This window comes from Lactuca saligna, chromosome 3, assembly GCF_052625555.1.
Source record: "Lactuca saligna cultivar CGN05327 chromosome 3, ASM5262555v1, whole genome shotgun sequence".
Classification (NCBI taxonomy): domain Eukaryota; kingdom Viridiplantae; phylum Streptophyta; class Magnoliopsida; order Asterales; family Asteraceae; genus Lactuca; species Lactuca saligna.
This window is the reverse complement of record NC_136419.1, coordinates 32,511,471-32,529,018: the sequence shown is the minus strand read 5'-3', so window position 1 is coordinate 32,529,018 and position 17,548 is coordinate 32,511,471. Positions and strand designations below refer to the sequence as shown.

General features: G+C 34.2%; 1 protein-coding gene across 1 annotated transcript; it reads right to left on the bottom strand.

The window, feature by feature from the left end:
• Positions 1 to 6,444: 6,444 nt before the first annotated feature.
• Positions 6,445 to 8,525, bottom strand: LOC145035045 (DHHC-type zinc finger family protein). Its single transcript, XM_078983617.1, has 4 exons — positions 8,240 to 8,525; positions 7,506 to 7,731; positions 7,136 to 7,434; positions 6,445 to 7,035 (listed from the first exon to the last, which is right to left on the bottom strand). The coding sequence occupies exons 1-4, from the start codon at positions 8,309 to 8,311 to the stop codon at positions 6,556 to 6,558; spliced, it is 1,077 nt and encodes a 358-aa protein (XP_078839743.1). The 5' UTR covers positions 8,312 to 8,525; the 3' UTR covers positions 6,445 to 6,555.
• Positions 8,526 to 17,548: the final 9,023 nt, after the last annotated feature.

Sequence of the window (17,548 nt, the reverse complement as noted above, 5' to 3'; positions counted from 1 at the left end):
GTTTGGTCATATGGCATTGTTACATTACAAAAAATCATCTAGAGTAGATGTGTGGATATAATGTTTGGTCATATGACATTGTTACATTACAAAAAATCATAGAGTAGATGTGTGGATATAATGTTTGGTCATATGACATTGTTATAGTACAAAAAATTATATATAACTTAAGAATAAACAATGTTAATATAAATAAAAAATAATTAAAAAACCCATCCCATTTATTCCCCAAACTCACCCCACACCCCATCTACCTATCTCTTCTCTCTCTCTCTCTCTCTCTCTCTCTCTCTCTCTCTCACACACACACACACATATCATTTGCCCCCAAGACTAGGGGTGAGCAAACCCGAACCAAGAAACCGAAAAACCGACCAGACCTGATGAAACCCAAAAAACCGAAGCCGAAGCAAAACCGACGGTTAGGGTTTGAATTTTTTAAAAACTGAAAGTCAGTTTCGGTTTCGTTTTTTACTCTGAAACCGACACATCCAAACTGAGAATCTACCCACACAAGAAACTGACAAACCGACTCAAGGAACCACCCATTATATATATATATATATATATATATATATATATATATATATATATATATATATATATATATATATATAGACACACATACATTAAAAAACACAACCCTAAAAGAAAAGAGTCATTCTCGCTTGAGTCACTTCTCACTTTCTCAGTTAGATTTAGGAATCTTTCCTTCTATTAATCAATAAGAGGCTAAGAGCCTAAGAGGTTGCAAACATTTTTATGAGGTTTGATTGCATTTTTCATTGAGTTTTAGATTTATGGTTTAGTTAATACTAAGAATGCGATACAATCTATTATAGATTTAGGTCCTTTTATTGATCAGGAACACAAAGTCAAAGTTGACAAACTGTAATCATTTTTTTTCTATGGTCCTGATTGCATTTTTTTGATGTGTTTTTTTGAAGTATTTAACTTCTTGCTTCATTTCTAGAAAATAGGTTAAAACCCCAAACCCATGGGTAAACCTAGAACCCGTGAGTATATGGGTTGAAACCCAAGAAATTGGAAAACTGACTCTAGAACCCAAGAAACCAAATCGACCAGAAATCGACCCTATTAGGTTCTGAAAACCAGAAACCGACCATTTATGGGTTGGGTTCGGTTTGGGTCCAAAGCCGACCCATGCACAACCCTACCCAAGGCCACCAGAGCGTCGTCGGAAGTCGAACCAAAGGAATGACCAGACACCGTTGGAATGTTGTCTCTTCACTTTCTACAAATCTATTTGCACCTATTTGATTTGTCTTCACTCGTTCTCTCGTCGGAAACCTCCACCCTCCACCTCTCCTCTTCCTAAGCGACCTTTATTAGCCTCTGCTCTTCCTGAACCGCATCTCTCCGATAGTTCCGAAACAAAAGTCACCTGATATGAAACAAAAAGTATCAGATCTGAATCAAAAAGTCACCGAACTGGTTAAATGATTCTGAAAGGTTTCTTATAGAGATCTATTTTTTTTTTCTAAATACTTCTAATAATTAGATTCTACTTTGTGTTATTGGTTGTACTCCAACTGTTTGATGAAATATATGTAAAGGTTTTACATATTGTGTTTTATGGTTTCTAGGTGAAGAACATAATAACAGCGTTTAATCACATGTGATTAAATGCATATAATTACACGTGATTAAACACACGAGACCAATAATTGAAATTGGAAACGAGTGAAAATAAACCTTGTACACTTAAATCATATGTGATTAAATACATAAAAACATATGTGTTATTGGTGGCACTCCATTTGTTTGATAAAATGTCTGTAAAGGTTTTACTTATTGTGTTTTAAGATTTTCCACTGAAGAACATGATAATTTAAGAGATTGACTGTTGAATTGAAAATGCAAAAATAAATTTCATCCACATAAATTATATGTGATTAAATACATATAACAACTTGTGATTAAATACATAAGAATCACGATTAAATACATATAATCACCTGTGATTAAATACACGAGAAAAACTATTGAATCGAAAATGCAAAAATAAATTTTGTCCAAATAAATCATATGCGATGAAATTCATATACTCACATGTGCTTAAATACACGAGAACAATTATTAAATTAACAACATAAAACGAATATTGTACATATAAATAATATGTGATTAAATACATATAATTGCATGTGATTAATACACGAGAAAAATTATTGAATCTAGAACCGAAAACGAAGCTTGTCCACATAGATCATATGTTCTTAAATACATATAATCATATGTGATTAAATACACGGAAACAACTATTGAATAAAAAAAAAGTGCTAAAATGAATATTCTCCACATAAATCATATGTCATTAAGTACATATAATTACATGTGATTAAATATACAAGAAAAATTATTGAATAAAAAATGAAAAAATGAATCTTATCCGCATAAATCATATGTGATTAAATATATAAAATCACATATGATTAAATACATGAGAAAAATTATTAAATCGAGAGCGTGAAAATGAATATTGGATAATAGATAATGGTTGGTGGGTGGTGGTGGGTTATGGGTAGGTGGTAGGTGGTAATCACATATGATTAAACCAAGTCATGATAAATAACCATACAATGTTCATAACAATGCTAATCACATGTGATTGAATATCCGTGTTATATTAAAGATGGTAATCATATGTGATTAAAGTAGTGTGTGGGTTGTTTATTTGTATAATCATATGTGATTGATGTATAATCATAAGTAACTACTAATTATATATGATTTTAATCATATACGACTAAGACATTTACGATTATAACAGATGTTAATCATATATGATTTAAAACACAATATTATCAAATGTAAGCGTGCATAATAGATTCTAATCACATGCCATTGAATCTCTTTATGTATATAATAGTTAGTAATAATCACATGTGATTAAGCCAGAGTGTGAGATGTTTATGTGTATAATCATATGTGATTGATGCATAAAATATGTCATTAAAACAAAAGTAACAACAAAGACAATTTTATGATTAAAAAGTTGTGCTACTAATCACATATGATTTTAATCATACATGTCTAAAACATTTGTGATTATAACAAATGTTAATCATATGTGATTTAAAACATAATATTATCAACTGTATGATTTATATACTCTAAGTTTTTAACATATGACAACACACATGATTTTATCATAAAATAGATGAATCACAACTGATTATTAAATAAATGAAGTATAAAACATATTTATTACCTGTATGATATGTTTTTTTCTCACTTTTCTTTCTAGTGTATTTTTTTCGAATGTTTTACAATTTTAGGCTTTTATACAAGTATAATTCGAGTTTATAACTTTCACACTCAGTAGATAACCACAAATGCAGTTGCATAACATTTTTTTGGTATTTGCTACCCGGTTCCTGTTGCTCCAAAAAGAACTTCAAACATTTCCAATCAATTTGTGTGATAAAGTGCCTTCCCAACATGTAATTCCCATTTTTGGACAACAATTACAATTGACATGATCTCTTTTCATAAATTGGCTTAAAGTGATTTCTGATACCAATTTGCTAAGAACTAGTTGAACAATAGAAAATTGACGATAAAAGACATCTTGGATTAAATAAAAAACAACACTCAATGCAAAGATTAATGTAAAACCCTGGCAGTTCGAGAAACTAGTCTTGGCGTAGTAAAATATCATATAACAACTTAAGAATAAATCTCCCTTATTCCTACACTATTTTGAATACTCTTGTTGTAACAAAATCTCAAAGACAATTCAATAAACTACCATTCCACTAACAATGTATATTCTTTTGTATTTATTTATCCTAATTTTACCACATCTAGAATATGTAAACTTAACTGCTGGCTTAGAAAAGACTAATGAGTGTACACCAACTAAGTGTGGCATAATACTATGCTAGGCCGACACAAGATAATAGTATTGGAACAACATAGGGATCGTCTGATAGTTGTTGACTGAGTTAGTGTTGATTGAGTTAGAATTTTTGACCGAGTCTACATCTAATTGAAACCATGCTGTTTAAATTTATCTCCGATTGACTGTTTTGAATGATTTAAAAATGATCATATTACCCTTATGTTGTCTCAAGAAACAAACATATACACATACTATCTTTCAAGATTTTTTGCATAACAAATAATACACATTCTACAATCATGGATATGACATTTTTAAAATAACAACAAAAAACCAATCAAATTACCATAAAGAGTTCAAAAATTAGTTACTAAAACTAACCAACACACACAAGGCAAAAGTATGGCTCTTAAATACAACATTGAAGTGATAACTCATCTTTAGGGACCTTAAGTTATACTCTAGATAAACTTTTTTGTTCCAACATGCCTTGAAACCATGACACACTCATAATATTACATTACATTACATGTTCCTCTAATTATCACATCATCTTCAAAAACAAAAAAAGAAAAGAAAAGAAAAACATAAGTTAACATCAACCCATCAAGATAATGTAATAAGATTTATACAATACAATGATAAGCGGCATTTTAGTTCATAAGTTTAACAAACCATAGAGGCATAGACTCTTATAATTCCCATAAAAAATTCTACAACATGTTTTTACCATAGATGATTACTTAGGCTGATGAAGCAACGACTCTCTCACGATTTCCTAATTTTCTGTATTGTCTGTCAACATGTTTATGGCATCCCATGTGCACCACTCCTTTAAACAAGGATTTTCTTTATCATTGTGACATTGCTTCAAGTCAAGCCGTGTTTCTTTCTCAGTAAAATTTGTATATATTTTTTCTTATAACAACAGTTTGCTAATATTGCAATTAGATCACACTCGAACCCTTTATAAGGACAAGGCTTGTGCACTTTCTTACTTTTTACACTACTTTTTAGCTACATATCCCCAATGCATGAGAGAGGGTGAATTCTTTTGAGGGTAGCAAGGAAAAATCAACAATACCAAAAATGCAATCAGAGAGTGGTTACCCATCGTCTTCCATTTAATTTTTATATCAAGGATACGACATTTTCCACAAAACTGTGCTCTAATTGAATACGCCTTCTTTCCAAAAATATGTGCTCTTTTTGAAACAAAAATAACATTTGGAACCAAACTTGTTGTATCTATCTTTTTATGCACTTCCTTTTCCATATCTCCTAAAACAAGTTTGAGTTATTCGTTCATGGAAATAGCAAAATAGAAACCTTCGATTGGCTTAGGTGAAGAATCAAGTTTGCATAGACATTGGTTGTTTGAGTCGTTGATTTCCAAAGAAAGACTTTGAACCCACTTCTAGATTTCCCAAGAAAGAAATTTCTTATAGCTTTCAGTAATGTTGACCCATGTGGTATATTTACGTTTACCTTGATTGTATAAATTCTCAACATCAATTACAAATTGTGCAGTCTACTACGTACTTCCACAAACAAATTTCGTTATGTAAGTTTTGGTAGAAAAAAATGACTGAAAGCTAGAATAAACAAACAAATATATAAAAAACAATTGAAAGAAAATCACACATGAGAAAGACGACGGAGGAAGGAGGACAAAGCCATGTAGGTGGCGTACGTGCGTTGTTCTTCAATTTCCTCAGTTTGTTCCCAATCCTTCACATTTCTCTGGTTGACTGAATCAGATGAAAATAATGGACCAAGCCCCAAATTTTGACAGAGTCCAAGGTTTTAGATGGTATAACAAACATGTTGATTGAACTTTGGACCAGTTAGAAGTCAAATCAAACACACCCATACTACCACTAAGTTTAATTTAAACCCCATTTTAAAAGCTTAGTAAGCCTTTTTAAGGGAGAATCGAGGCTAAGTATACAAGAAAGGACTACAAACACTTAAAGAATGCAATAGTATCATTATTCATCTCAAAGCGAAATGGCTGAAAATGAAGAACGCTGGTCTTATTTATACTTGGCCTTCTAGAGAAGAAATTAAGGGACACATTCTAACATTCGAAACTAAGTCATATATCCAAATAATTCTAAATGTTTGGTGGGGTTGATCATATTGAAACTAAGTCATATATCCAGATAATTCTAAGTGTTTGGTGGGGTTGATCTTATTGAATCAGGCCATAAACTTTGGGCCGTAAACACTAGCACATACTAGGAATTAGAATCATCTCCAACCTTCTTTCTTCTCATTATTTTGTTTTTGTACATGGACTTAGGTATTTCAAATTAAGAGAGTACCATGTCAATTGCACTTTTTAGCTAATCGGATCTCTATTTTATTATAAGCTTAATATAAGATAGGCTTTTTAATCGTTGATTTAGAAAACAGGTTTCCACAATAGATATCGTCTGAAAGCTTGTTCCTTTTAAGTATGATATGCAACTTTCATCTTTTATTAACCGGGTTATCTTCTAAAACCCATTTGAGTTGTGGATTAAATTGTGGATGAGAAACCCAGCTAACTATAAATTGGTGGGGATTAAATCAATAAAACCTTATAAAACATGAATGATGCATATATATAAAACACTAGAAATGATACCAATATCTAGTATTCAACATAAAACAAGTCAACCTTTGTATGTGGTATATATATTTCACTTCTTGTGGATCTTCTTTGAATTCCAAAAACTAAGCATACACCTTGTTGCAGGGTAAGGACACCCGAAAAACCTAACAAGATTTTGACAATCTTTTTCCTCAACTTCATCATTTCCATTTGTATTTGAATTCAACTGACTTAAATACGTCTTCCCTTCATATATGTAACAGAGTTGCTGCCATAAAAGCACACCCAAACCAATTTCCACAGACACACTTGCAAAAAACAGGTAAATGAGTACAAAGCCTCTGATTGGTAGATACTCTACTGATATGAGAAAAGAAAAGGTGTATTCTGTGAGGATCGTGACAACCGTTGACTTGGTCAAAACAGTTGTAGGAATGTGTCTTAATGGTGGCCAGATTTTAAATGCCACGTATGCAGATACCATGGAAACATAGAAAGTACTCACGACTGCTGAGATTAGAAACAGGATGAAGCTTCGATGATTTCCCGCACCAACACAATTCCCAATCTGCATAAGTAAACGAGGGCAAATTTGTAAAAAATAAAAAAGTTAGGACTCAAAGGGTAATGATGTCGATTTACAAAGTAGATGGAGTATGAAGACTTACAAATGGGCAATGATGATCCATGTCTAATACACACATTCTACACGAACGACAGTGATGAACATTAGGTGACTTTGGCTTTGAACAAAAGTGACAAAAGTTGTAACGATCAAGTCCACCTCTTCCCACTACAGGGTAGCTGCCCCAGGCTATAGGTGGTGGTGCACCAGGTGACCGGAATGCCGCCAGTACATAAGTTGAAAGTGTGGTTAAAGACAAGACACCCGTAATTGTCAAATGGGATACACCACAGAAATAACTCACTGAAAATATGACAGGATAAATAGCCCAAACACCACTACCTGTGTATGTAACTTTAAAGTTTAGTTTCACTCAAAGGAAATGAGTTATGAGTTATGGATATGGAGGTTACCTATAATGAAGAGCATAAATAGCAGAAGAATAATGACAAAACACCGGTCTCTCAATCGTCTCCACCAAAAGTGCTTATCATTTTGTTTATGTGCATTGTGATTAGTTATGGCTCCACACCAACCACACTTGAAAACAGGTGTATAAGGTGAAAGAATGAGGCGCAATCCACATCCCCAGCAGGTTATTTCATGTTCATCAGTTATGGATGCTACATAATGATCCTCCTAAACAAAAAGAACAATAAACAGAGTGATGAATTCATGAATACGAATAACAAGATTTTGGCATCAGAATGTTCCTATTGTTGTGGGTTATATGGTTAAGAAAACTCGTAACTGCGGGCAGAATACATCTAAATCATAAACCCTACTTTAAATCATGAAGATCAAACAAGAAGGAAGTAGCAACCAAAGGAAATCAGTGAGTAAAATGGTAGATTAGGCAGGCAGGAAGACAAAGGTCAATGGAGAACAACATTACGATGCAATTAGTTGCAGTTATTTAAGGTTATCGATGGCTCAAAATTGCTTGTGGATCACCAAAATCGTATTTGATTGCCCAAACACAAGTTTCAAAAGTGTTCTAAAATTCTTGTCGTTGACCTATGTCAATCAAATGCAAAGCGATGAAAACGTAAATACAAGAAACACAAATAAAAAGTAGAAAAAAGCAAAATTGATCTAATTTCCCGATACGGATTAAAGTGAAGAGTATTTTCGTGAGGGAGAGTACCTCTTTTGGAGAGGAGCCAGAGTGAAGAGGGGTTGAGACAGAGGAAAGTGGAGCTGAATCCGTAAAATCCATGAGAACCGCTTAAAGTTTCAGACTTCAACCCTCCTCCAACGGATTATGACCATCACATCAAGAACAAAACTCTCTGTAATCTGGTTTTATAGGAAGAATCTGTGCTGAAAAATCGATGGCTTAGTTAAAATCTTTTAGAATCGTTGACAATCAGGCGAACTAATCACCTGAATCCTAGTTTGCATCGAAATTTAAAGGGGATTACTGCTAGAGGTTTATCCAAAAAAAATAAAAAAGACAAAATTTCACAATTGGCCCCTCATCGCATTTTGAGCGTTCCATTCAAAAAGTCACGTGACCGGTCCTGTGGTTTTTCCTATCGTTAAATTAGATTTTAAAGAAAAAAAACTATTTTACCCTTGTATTAATATTACAATACACTACAAACTTTAAGAACCATTCGTGTAATTTTCTAAATTATATATAAATTATAAATATAATTTTAAGGAAAAGACTATTGGCATTTTATATAAATTATAAATATATATAAATTATAAAAACACTTTTTAACCGTTAGATTTTAAGGAAAAAGACTATTCGTATTTTGTATATATATATATATATATATATATATATATATATATATATATATATATATATATATATATATATATAATTTCAACAATTTGATAATTTTATTTTATCTTTTTGACATTTTGTTATCTATTTTTATTTTATAGTTTTAGTTATTTATGGTTTTTTGTTATATTTTTATTTATTTTGAATAAAGTAAATAAATTTAAATTCGATAAACCATGTCGAAATTATTTTTTCTTTAATTTTTCTTATTTGTGAATTGAAGCGTTAATGTTTTTTTTTTTTTTTTTTTTTAAATTTTATATCGTTACTGTTCATGTTTTTTTTGATACTCAATAGTTAATATCGTTAGCAACTTTATGTAACGCCCCGATTCTCGAATACCAACTTATGGTTATGAATTCTCATGAATTCAAGGTCTACTCGACGAGTTGGTTGCCTGAATCGTCGAGTAGCAGCGGGTTTGGACCACGTGTTAAGTGACTAACTCGCCGAGTCGGAAGAGTGACTTGACAAGTTGGAGCTGGAGGGTGAAATCCTAATTTTCGAGGTTTGACACCCTATTTAAGGGATCATTAGCCTCCTTTAGTCACTCTGCAACCTCTAGAGAGTTCAACAAAACCCTAATACGTGTGTGTGTGCTCCATTTGTGTGTTTCAAGCCTTGGAATAAGATTCTTAGAGAGAGGAACTTGTAGATCAAGTAGCTAGCAACAAGGAGCTTGTGTGGACCTGAAATCTACCTCAGTTAGTACCATTTGAAGGTATCAAGTCGTTACCTTGACCTTCTTTCCTTCTAGATCTCTTTTGGGTTGAAGATTAGGGGTTTTCAACATGTTATGAAGCTATTCTTGGGTATGAGCTAAGATCTGGAGTTGCACCTTGAGATCTGAACTCTCCTTGGTCTTTAGGTCCATAAAGCTTACAACTTTAGCAAGCATGAAGCCTTCCTTTTGAGTTATATTTACAAATATAAATAAAGAAAATAAACATAACTTTTTTATTTACACAAATCAAAATAAAAAAAAGTTACGAAAACCATAAATAAACAAAATTAATAAGAAAAATGAGAAAAATACCAAAAAATATGAAAGGTTTAAAATATATTAATATATTATACTATTTTACAAGTTTGGTGTTTGAGTTTTTGTTTTTCTATTTTTCATTACTTTAATCAAAATAAATAAAAACAATAGAATAATAATAAATAACCAAATAAATATAAAAAAACAACAAAAGGTAAAATAATGATAATGATAAATGCAAACATAAAGTTGCTAATGATATTAACTATGGAGCATCAAAATAAAAAAAAATAAACTGTAACAACATAAAATTAAAAAAAAAACATTAACGTTTTATTCATAGAAAAAAAGGTTTCAATATGGTTTATCGAATTTAAGTTTATTTATTTGAATCAAAATAAATAAAAACATTAAAAAACCATAAACAACTAAAATTATAAAATAAAAATAGAAAACAAAATGTTAAAAAGATAAAAAAAGTTATCAAGTTGTTGAATATATATACAAAATTTCAAATTTATAAAATTACAGAAATGGTCATTGAGGTTTGAGGTTTGTAGTGTGTTGCAATATTGGTACAAGGGCAAAATAGTCTTTTTCCTTAAAATCTAACGGCTGAAAAGTTAGATTTAACGGCAGGAGGACCTTTCATGTAATTTTACAAACCACAGGGAGCAATCGCGTGACTTTTTGCTAGGAAATCCTCAAAGTGCGATATTATGTAAACCACAAGGACCAATTATGAAATTTTGTTAATAGAAAATAAATAAAAAAAGGATTAAATACGTTAATCTCATTTATTATATTGACAGCCACAATTTATTCTTTCTCGCCATATTTTAAGCAGGACAAATTGAGGTGTTTGAGGTTGTTGATGCTTATGTCCATCGTAATCTCGTCTATTTGGTTGTGTAGGTCTTGTGATTTGGCTTATATCTTTTGTTCTAAACATCATAACTTTTTCATACGGTATCAGATTTTAACGGTCTTTATGTCCATATGTTCGGTTTTTGAGTCTACTACAACTATAATTTTCGTTAAAATTATTCCCGTTAAAAATGTACTATATTTTTACTTACGATTTTATAAAGAAAAGCATTCATACATGCATTCATAACAAACTTATGAATATAAAGATCTTAAGTAAAAATATATTATTTTTTATGGGAGTAATCTAAACGAAAGTTGTAGCAGACTAAAATACGAACACATGTATATAAAGATCATTAAAATATGAGATCGTATGAAGAAGTTATGACGTTTATAACACGTGACCTAAGCAACCAAGTAGTTAAGATTCTGATGGACATAAGCATCAAAAGCCTCAAACACCTCATTAATGATTGTTCTACATAAGATGTCGTGAGAAAAACCTAAATAAATCATTCATAAGTACTAAATATGTACAAAAAACAAAAACAACTTATTTTGCAATAATATATATATATATATATATATATATATATATATATATATATATATATATATATATATATATATATATATATATTAAGGACTAAATATATACAAAAATATTAAGGACTAAATGTGTTCAAAGTGAGAAATATATTACCCTATTAAGTTATTTTTACCGATTAACCTGGAGTAGCTGGTCATAAGACTGAATGTGTACAGTTTAACAAGTTAAATGGGTAATTGTGGACGAAAAAAGAAACTCAATGACCAAATATGTACAAATCACAAAATATATTACCCTTTTAAGTCATTATCCTTTTTCCCTATTTAGATAAATGGTCTGATGCGTTATCAATATATATTGAGCGGTTAATATAGTTTGATAGGATGAACATTTAACTCTTTTATCTTTAATAATGTTTCATTTTATCTCCATCATTTAGTGTTAGTATTTATTAAAGCAATACTGTATTATAATCATTATTTAAATATTAATGTTAAAGGATAGTATTATGAAAATATCAAACGTTTAGCAATAATATTTATTAAAATGTTTTGTATTAAAATTCAATGTTTTAAAAAATGATTGTTAAATGAGGGAGTTTTATAGAACATTTAAATAGATGTGGATAAATTAGTTAAATTAATTTAAAAAGTCATAAATTAGATAATATATCAACATATAATAATATTATGAATATTTTAGGAATCACTTTCCTTTTTGAGCTCTACCCGACTGTACACATTACATATATTCCTTTCGTATCATTTCTTAATTTATTAAGATAGTCAAATCCTTAGTTTGAGTCTGGAACCCCATGAGTGTTCATCAAATTCTTTAAAACTAGGGCTCTGATACCAACTAGTAACGTCCCGATTTTCAAGACAAAATTTTATTCTTTTATTTATTTGAAAATAAGTCTTACACACGTCATATTACAAATACAATTATAAAAGAGAGTATTAGCAAAATTCTTAAATTATTATTTATTGCCTTCGATGCAAGTATAGTCATGCGAGAGCCTTTCCTCGATCTGAAGAACAACCTGAAAAGCAGTTATTCAACAACTGTAAGCCGAGGCTTAGTGAATTCCCTCAAAATACCTAATACCACAACATATATACAATGCATACACATTATGGCCTTCAACTTATAGATGGTTTGCACCTTGGCCTTCCGCATATAGTTGGTCCACCTGTAACATCCCGTTTTCACTACAAAAAAATTTCATTTTTATTAAGATAAAACTTCCTAATTTATTAGTCCATTAATTAATAAAACCATTTATTCCGTGTTATATTTATTAAAAATCAGAGTATTGTAAAAACAAGGAATCTTTAATGTTGCTGATGAGTGTGTAAAGTCCCGCCTTCACCTTCCAACAATAATCGATAATACCTGAAACCATAAACAATTGGGTAAGCATAAAACTTAGTGAGTTTCCCCCAAAATACCCCCATAGAAACAGATCACAAATACAATCAAACATGTTGGGTCCAGTCAACCATCGAGTTGGAATACCCTAGGCCTAGTCAACCTCTAGGTCCAGTCATCCTCAGGATGGAATACCCTAGGTTGGAATGCCAATTTACAACAGGTCCAATCAGCTATTGGGCTAGAATACCCAGGGTTTGTTGGCCTATTGCCTCAACCCCACTGTTCTTCCCGAGCCTCTGTGCCTACAACTTACAACCGACTCGCACCGGGTATCTTGACCTACCGCACAAAGCGGGACCGCCTCAACCCAAACCAAACACAATATGTTGACATATAAAAAATTAGGATCAAGTAGGCACAAAATACAGGCAAACAACAATCATACATCTTACTACTGCCTACTAATCCTCTCACAACATACAGTCCCACTATCGGCTAGTCCCCATAGAATGCGTAAGCATAAGTAACCGGAGGTGAGATAGCCACCCGAACAGATGGTCCCACTTTAGAGCCACAACCAAACAAGGAACAAGCAAGAAAGCCTAGACCAAGAGTTTTCAGGCTATCCTACATGACCACCGACAGTCCCTAAGGGGAATCCATAGATGATAACCATTAAGCACATATAACATACAATTCTACAGGTTATTACTGTAAAGCAACATACTCAATACCAGGAGACATATCTAACTGATCATTACAACATAGCGATATACTCAATACCAGAACACAGATCTAACAGATCAATACAACATAGCAACAAACTTAATACTAGAACACCGATCTAATAGACCACTACAACATAACAACATACTAAATATCCACAATCCAAGGATGCATGACCATATATACTCAGAGGTGAGATAGTCACCCGGACATGTCATCCTACTCTAAAACCACAACAAAACAAGGAACATGTAAGAGAGCTTAGATCAAGAGTCCTCAGTCTATCCTACATGACTATACACAGTCCCTAGGCCATCCCTCTACTAACTAGATAACTAAAACTAGCGGGCCGACATTGTGCCTTCGACCCACGGGTACAGTGAGACGAAACTCACCTCGATATGCACGTAGATAACCACTGTAGCAACAAAGTAATCTACCAGCTTTAACTCACTTCTAATCACCTACATGAAGATACTTGAGTCAATACCCAATCACAAATCATAGTCACTTGCAACAGTGGCCACATCACATGAAATGACGATAAGGGTTTCACATTAAATGACGATTAGGGTTAGGTAAGAACACTTAACCCATTAAGGACTTAATTACATAAGGGTATGAATGATTAAGGTTTGACTTAGTCATTTCTCAGGCGAATAACAATCCAATCAACAACTCGAATACGCGCCCAATCATTGTCCAAATAAGGCTCCCCGGTTCTAGGGCTTTTCACATAAAATGATAAATAGGGTTCGTGTTCCACACTTAACCCCTTAAGTACTTAATCCATTAAGTCTAATATTGCATTAGGTTAATTGTAGAGAATTATTAAGTATTATTTCAAGTTTAATTAACAGCTTTAACGCGGGTCCCGACCAACTCCAGAACTAGGGTTTCTTAACATTAGGGTTTTCTAATACCTAATTAGGGTTTCCAACCCAAATAAGTGCCAACTAGGTTCCATGTTAGGGTTTTAGGTTAATTTGTTTAATAAGCTGGGCACCACCCACCACCGCCCCAGGCGGTGGTGTTAACGGTGGTTCATGGTGGTTATGATTTTAGGCCAAAATAATGACAAAATCATTCCAAACATCAGCCCAAGCACACACACACATATGCACACAACCACCCAAGGTGGCGGAAGAACGACGACATGAGGTGGCAACCACCACTTCACGGTGGTGGTGGTTTTTCTTCAATTCTCTGGTCACGATTCATTCTTACAACCTTACAACATTAAAACACACACATACACACAATGTACACACACAACCACCACACACGGTGGTTGGTCGCAACAGAAAAGAGTAGCATGGGCAGCAACCACCATGGTTGGCTGCCATGGTGGTTCTTCAAGTATCACGACCAACAGGACACCCACTCATGTACTGAAACATGCACATAACCACTCTTTCACGGTGGCGGGTGGCGGACAGAGTAATTGGCAGCAACGCACGATAGCCGCTTGGAGCGGTGGTAATGACATCATCGTGATAATAGAAAGAGATATAGAAGAGAGAAAGTGGATGAACCTTACCAGAAATAACAGCAACGACAACCACGTATGTGCTTCTTTCGATCGTCCACTGCCACGATGTCCAATGGCATCCTTCGTCTCCAATGGCAGCGACACATCAACGGTGGAGCTCGGTGGTGCAAGGGAACGACAAGAGGGATGACAGCGACGAATGGAGGTTGGAGGGATAAGGGTGGCAGCTGGGATGCGACTTAGGGTTAGGATTTGGGGGCAAGCATGTAACATCCCGAAATATCAAGAGTAGAGTTGAAGGGCTAAAAGAGTAAATTAGGAAAGAGTGACTCGGCGAGTCCATGTGCGGACTCGACGAGTAGAGTCGTGACTTGGTCGCGTATTAAGTGGCCGACTCGGCGAGTCAGTGTAATGGACTCGTGGAGTAGGCGCTGAGTGGAGAAAACCCTAATTCTCGGGGTTGAGCCCTATATAAAGAACATAACATCCATTTCCTCAGTCTCCTTACTCATCTTCAAGACCAGAAACCCTAACCCTTGTGTGTGAGTGGATCAAGTGCATTTGGAAGCTTGGAGAAGCAATTGTTGAGGAAATCTTGAAGGGTAAGAGGATTGGAGCAATGGGCTTTACTTGGATTCGAGTTTCATTTCAGTTGGGGCATTCCTTTGAGGTAATATCTCGTTTTTGAGCTGCTATTTCTTAGATGCATCATTTTGGGGGTGTTAGAGATCATATCTTTGGATGTATTGGAGTTTAGAGGTTAGATCTGAGGTTGCTACCTCTAATCTGGAAGGGAGAAGGTCTAGAGTGCATGAAAGTCCCTGTTTGTGAGTGGTTGATGGAGCCATCTTGTCCCAAACCCAAACCCAAACCCTAGAGTGAAAACGCATAGATCTCTTTGGATTCACATAAAGTTTGCCACTTTACGTAATGGATGGGTTGTAGGAGGCTAGATCTATGTTTTGGATCAATTTCATGGCCTGGAGTGCTTCTGAATGGATTCAGACCGGTGGTACTCGACGAGTCACATGGGTGGACTCGACGAGTTGGATGAAGATGGCCTGGAACTCGGCGAGTTGTATGAACAACTCGGCGAGTAGGTTGAAGATAGCCGTAGACTCGGTGATTTTGTTCTTGGACTCGACGAGTCTTGTCGAAGAGTCCCACATATTTTCTGGTTGAGTCGAGAATCAGCGAGTCAAGGGATGACTCGGTGAGTTGTGTGCGAGTGGACTCAGAGTTGTGGGACTCGGCGAGTCTCGGCGAGTTGAGTCACGAATTGGGGAAGTTCTGAGCATGGGGACTCGACGAGTCGACGGGTTGACTCGGCGAGCAGGGTCAACCAGGAGGGTTGACTTTGACGGAGGACTTTGACTTGGACCAGAGTTGACCGTTGACTTCTAGGGCTTGGTCAGCGATGTGGCCTTTGGGCCAAGAAAGGGGTAAAATAGTCTTTTACCCTTAAGAGGGTGCCATGAGAGGGTTGATTCTAGTCTCGAGAGTTATATTCATGAGAGTATTTGCCTTACGTGTTAGGCGGTGGCGAGTTCGAGATTCAAGCGTGGGGATATCTGCTTTCTGTTTGCCAGTTGAGTCTTCTCACTATACTTTACCTTGAGTAGGTAACCAGAGTTATGTGATCAGAGTATTTGTATGCTATATGTACGTGATGTGTTGTACTGCATTATTTCTATGTGATTTATGCAGTGCATGTTTATAGAGTTGGAACCGGAAGGTTCCCAGAGTTAGAACCTGAGGGTTCACAGAGTTTGGGTGCACGGACCCATAGAGTTATAGCCTCGAGTGGCTAATATGTGTTATGTGTGGTATATTGGGGAACTCACTAAGCTTCGTGCTTACAGTGTTTTGTGTTATGTTTCAGGTTTCTTTCAGGATCACGGGACGGCACCGGCTTGATTGTACACACCAGAGAAAGAGTCATGTTTTGAGAATCCTGGTTTAACATGCAAGTGAAAATGGAGTTATGTTTTGTAATTCGATTATGAATGAGATTTTAAACAAGTGTTTCTAAGAATTAAACGATTATTTTAAATGAAAAATTGTTTTGAAAATTACGGTGTTACAAGTTGGTATCAGAGCCTTGGTTTGAGGGATTCAGATGTGCCTTCGGGTAAATCTGGACTCAAACTGAGGAAGTAAGAAAAGTTTTCAAAGAAATAATTTTTTAAAAGCAAATAAGAGTTCAAGGAGAAAGCGAGAAAGAGCAGTGTGTACAATCAGCCAGAGCCCGAATGGTGATTTCCTAAAATACCCTTACTTTAGTGTTATGAGATATTTATGATGCACGTTATGAGATATTATTGCATGCTAGAGATAGGCTAGGTATTTCATATCTTAGGACTAGAGTGGCCTGATTTGTTGTTATATGTGTTATGCTTGGATTTGTTGTTATATGTGTTATGCATTTGACCCCTCTTGGATTTGGTGACTTTTTGGTTCTTAATGCTAGTTGACTTTCACTAATTACATGCTATTTGGAATTAGTGACTTTGACTAAGGAAATTGTTATGAGCTTCTCTAGCCATTTCAACAATTAAGAAAAGTCTAGGTAATCTCAAGCTCCTTGGATTACTATAGCCAAATTGAGGATTTAAAACAAGTATTGCACCATTGAATTCTAATGATATGTTCATCAAAAGTCAA

Excerpts from the sequence above, each read along its gene's own strand:
- LOC145035045 (XM_078983617.1), bottom strand. The coding sequence starts at position 8,311 with ATGGATTTTACGGATTCAGCTCCACTTTCCTCTGTCTCAACCCCTCTT. Across the intron at positions 7,435-7,505 it reads ATTTATGCTCTTCATTATAG|GTAGTGGTGTTTGGGCTATT; the intron begins GTAACCTCCATA and ends TTACATACACAG. Across the intron at positions 7,036-7,135 it reads TGGATCATCATTGCCCATTT|ATTGGGAATTGTGTTGGTGC; the intron begins GTAAGTCTTCAT and ends TTACTTATGCAG.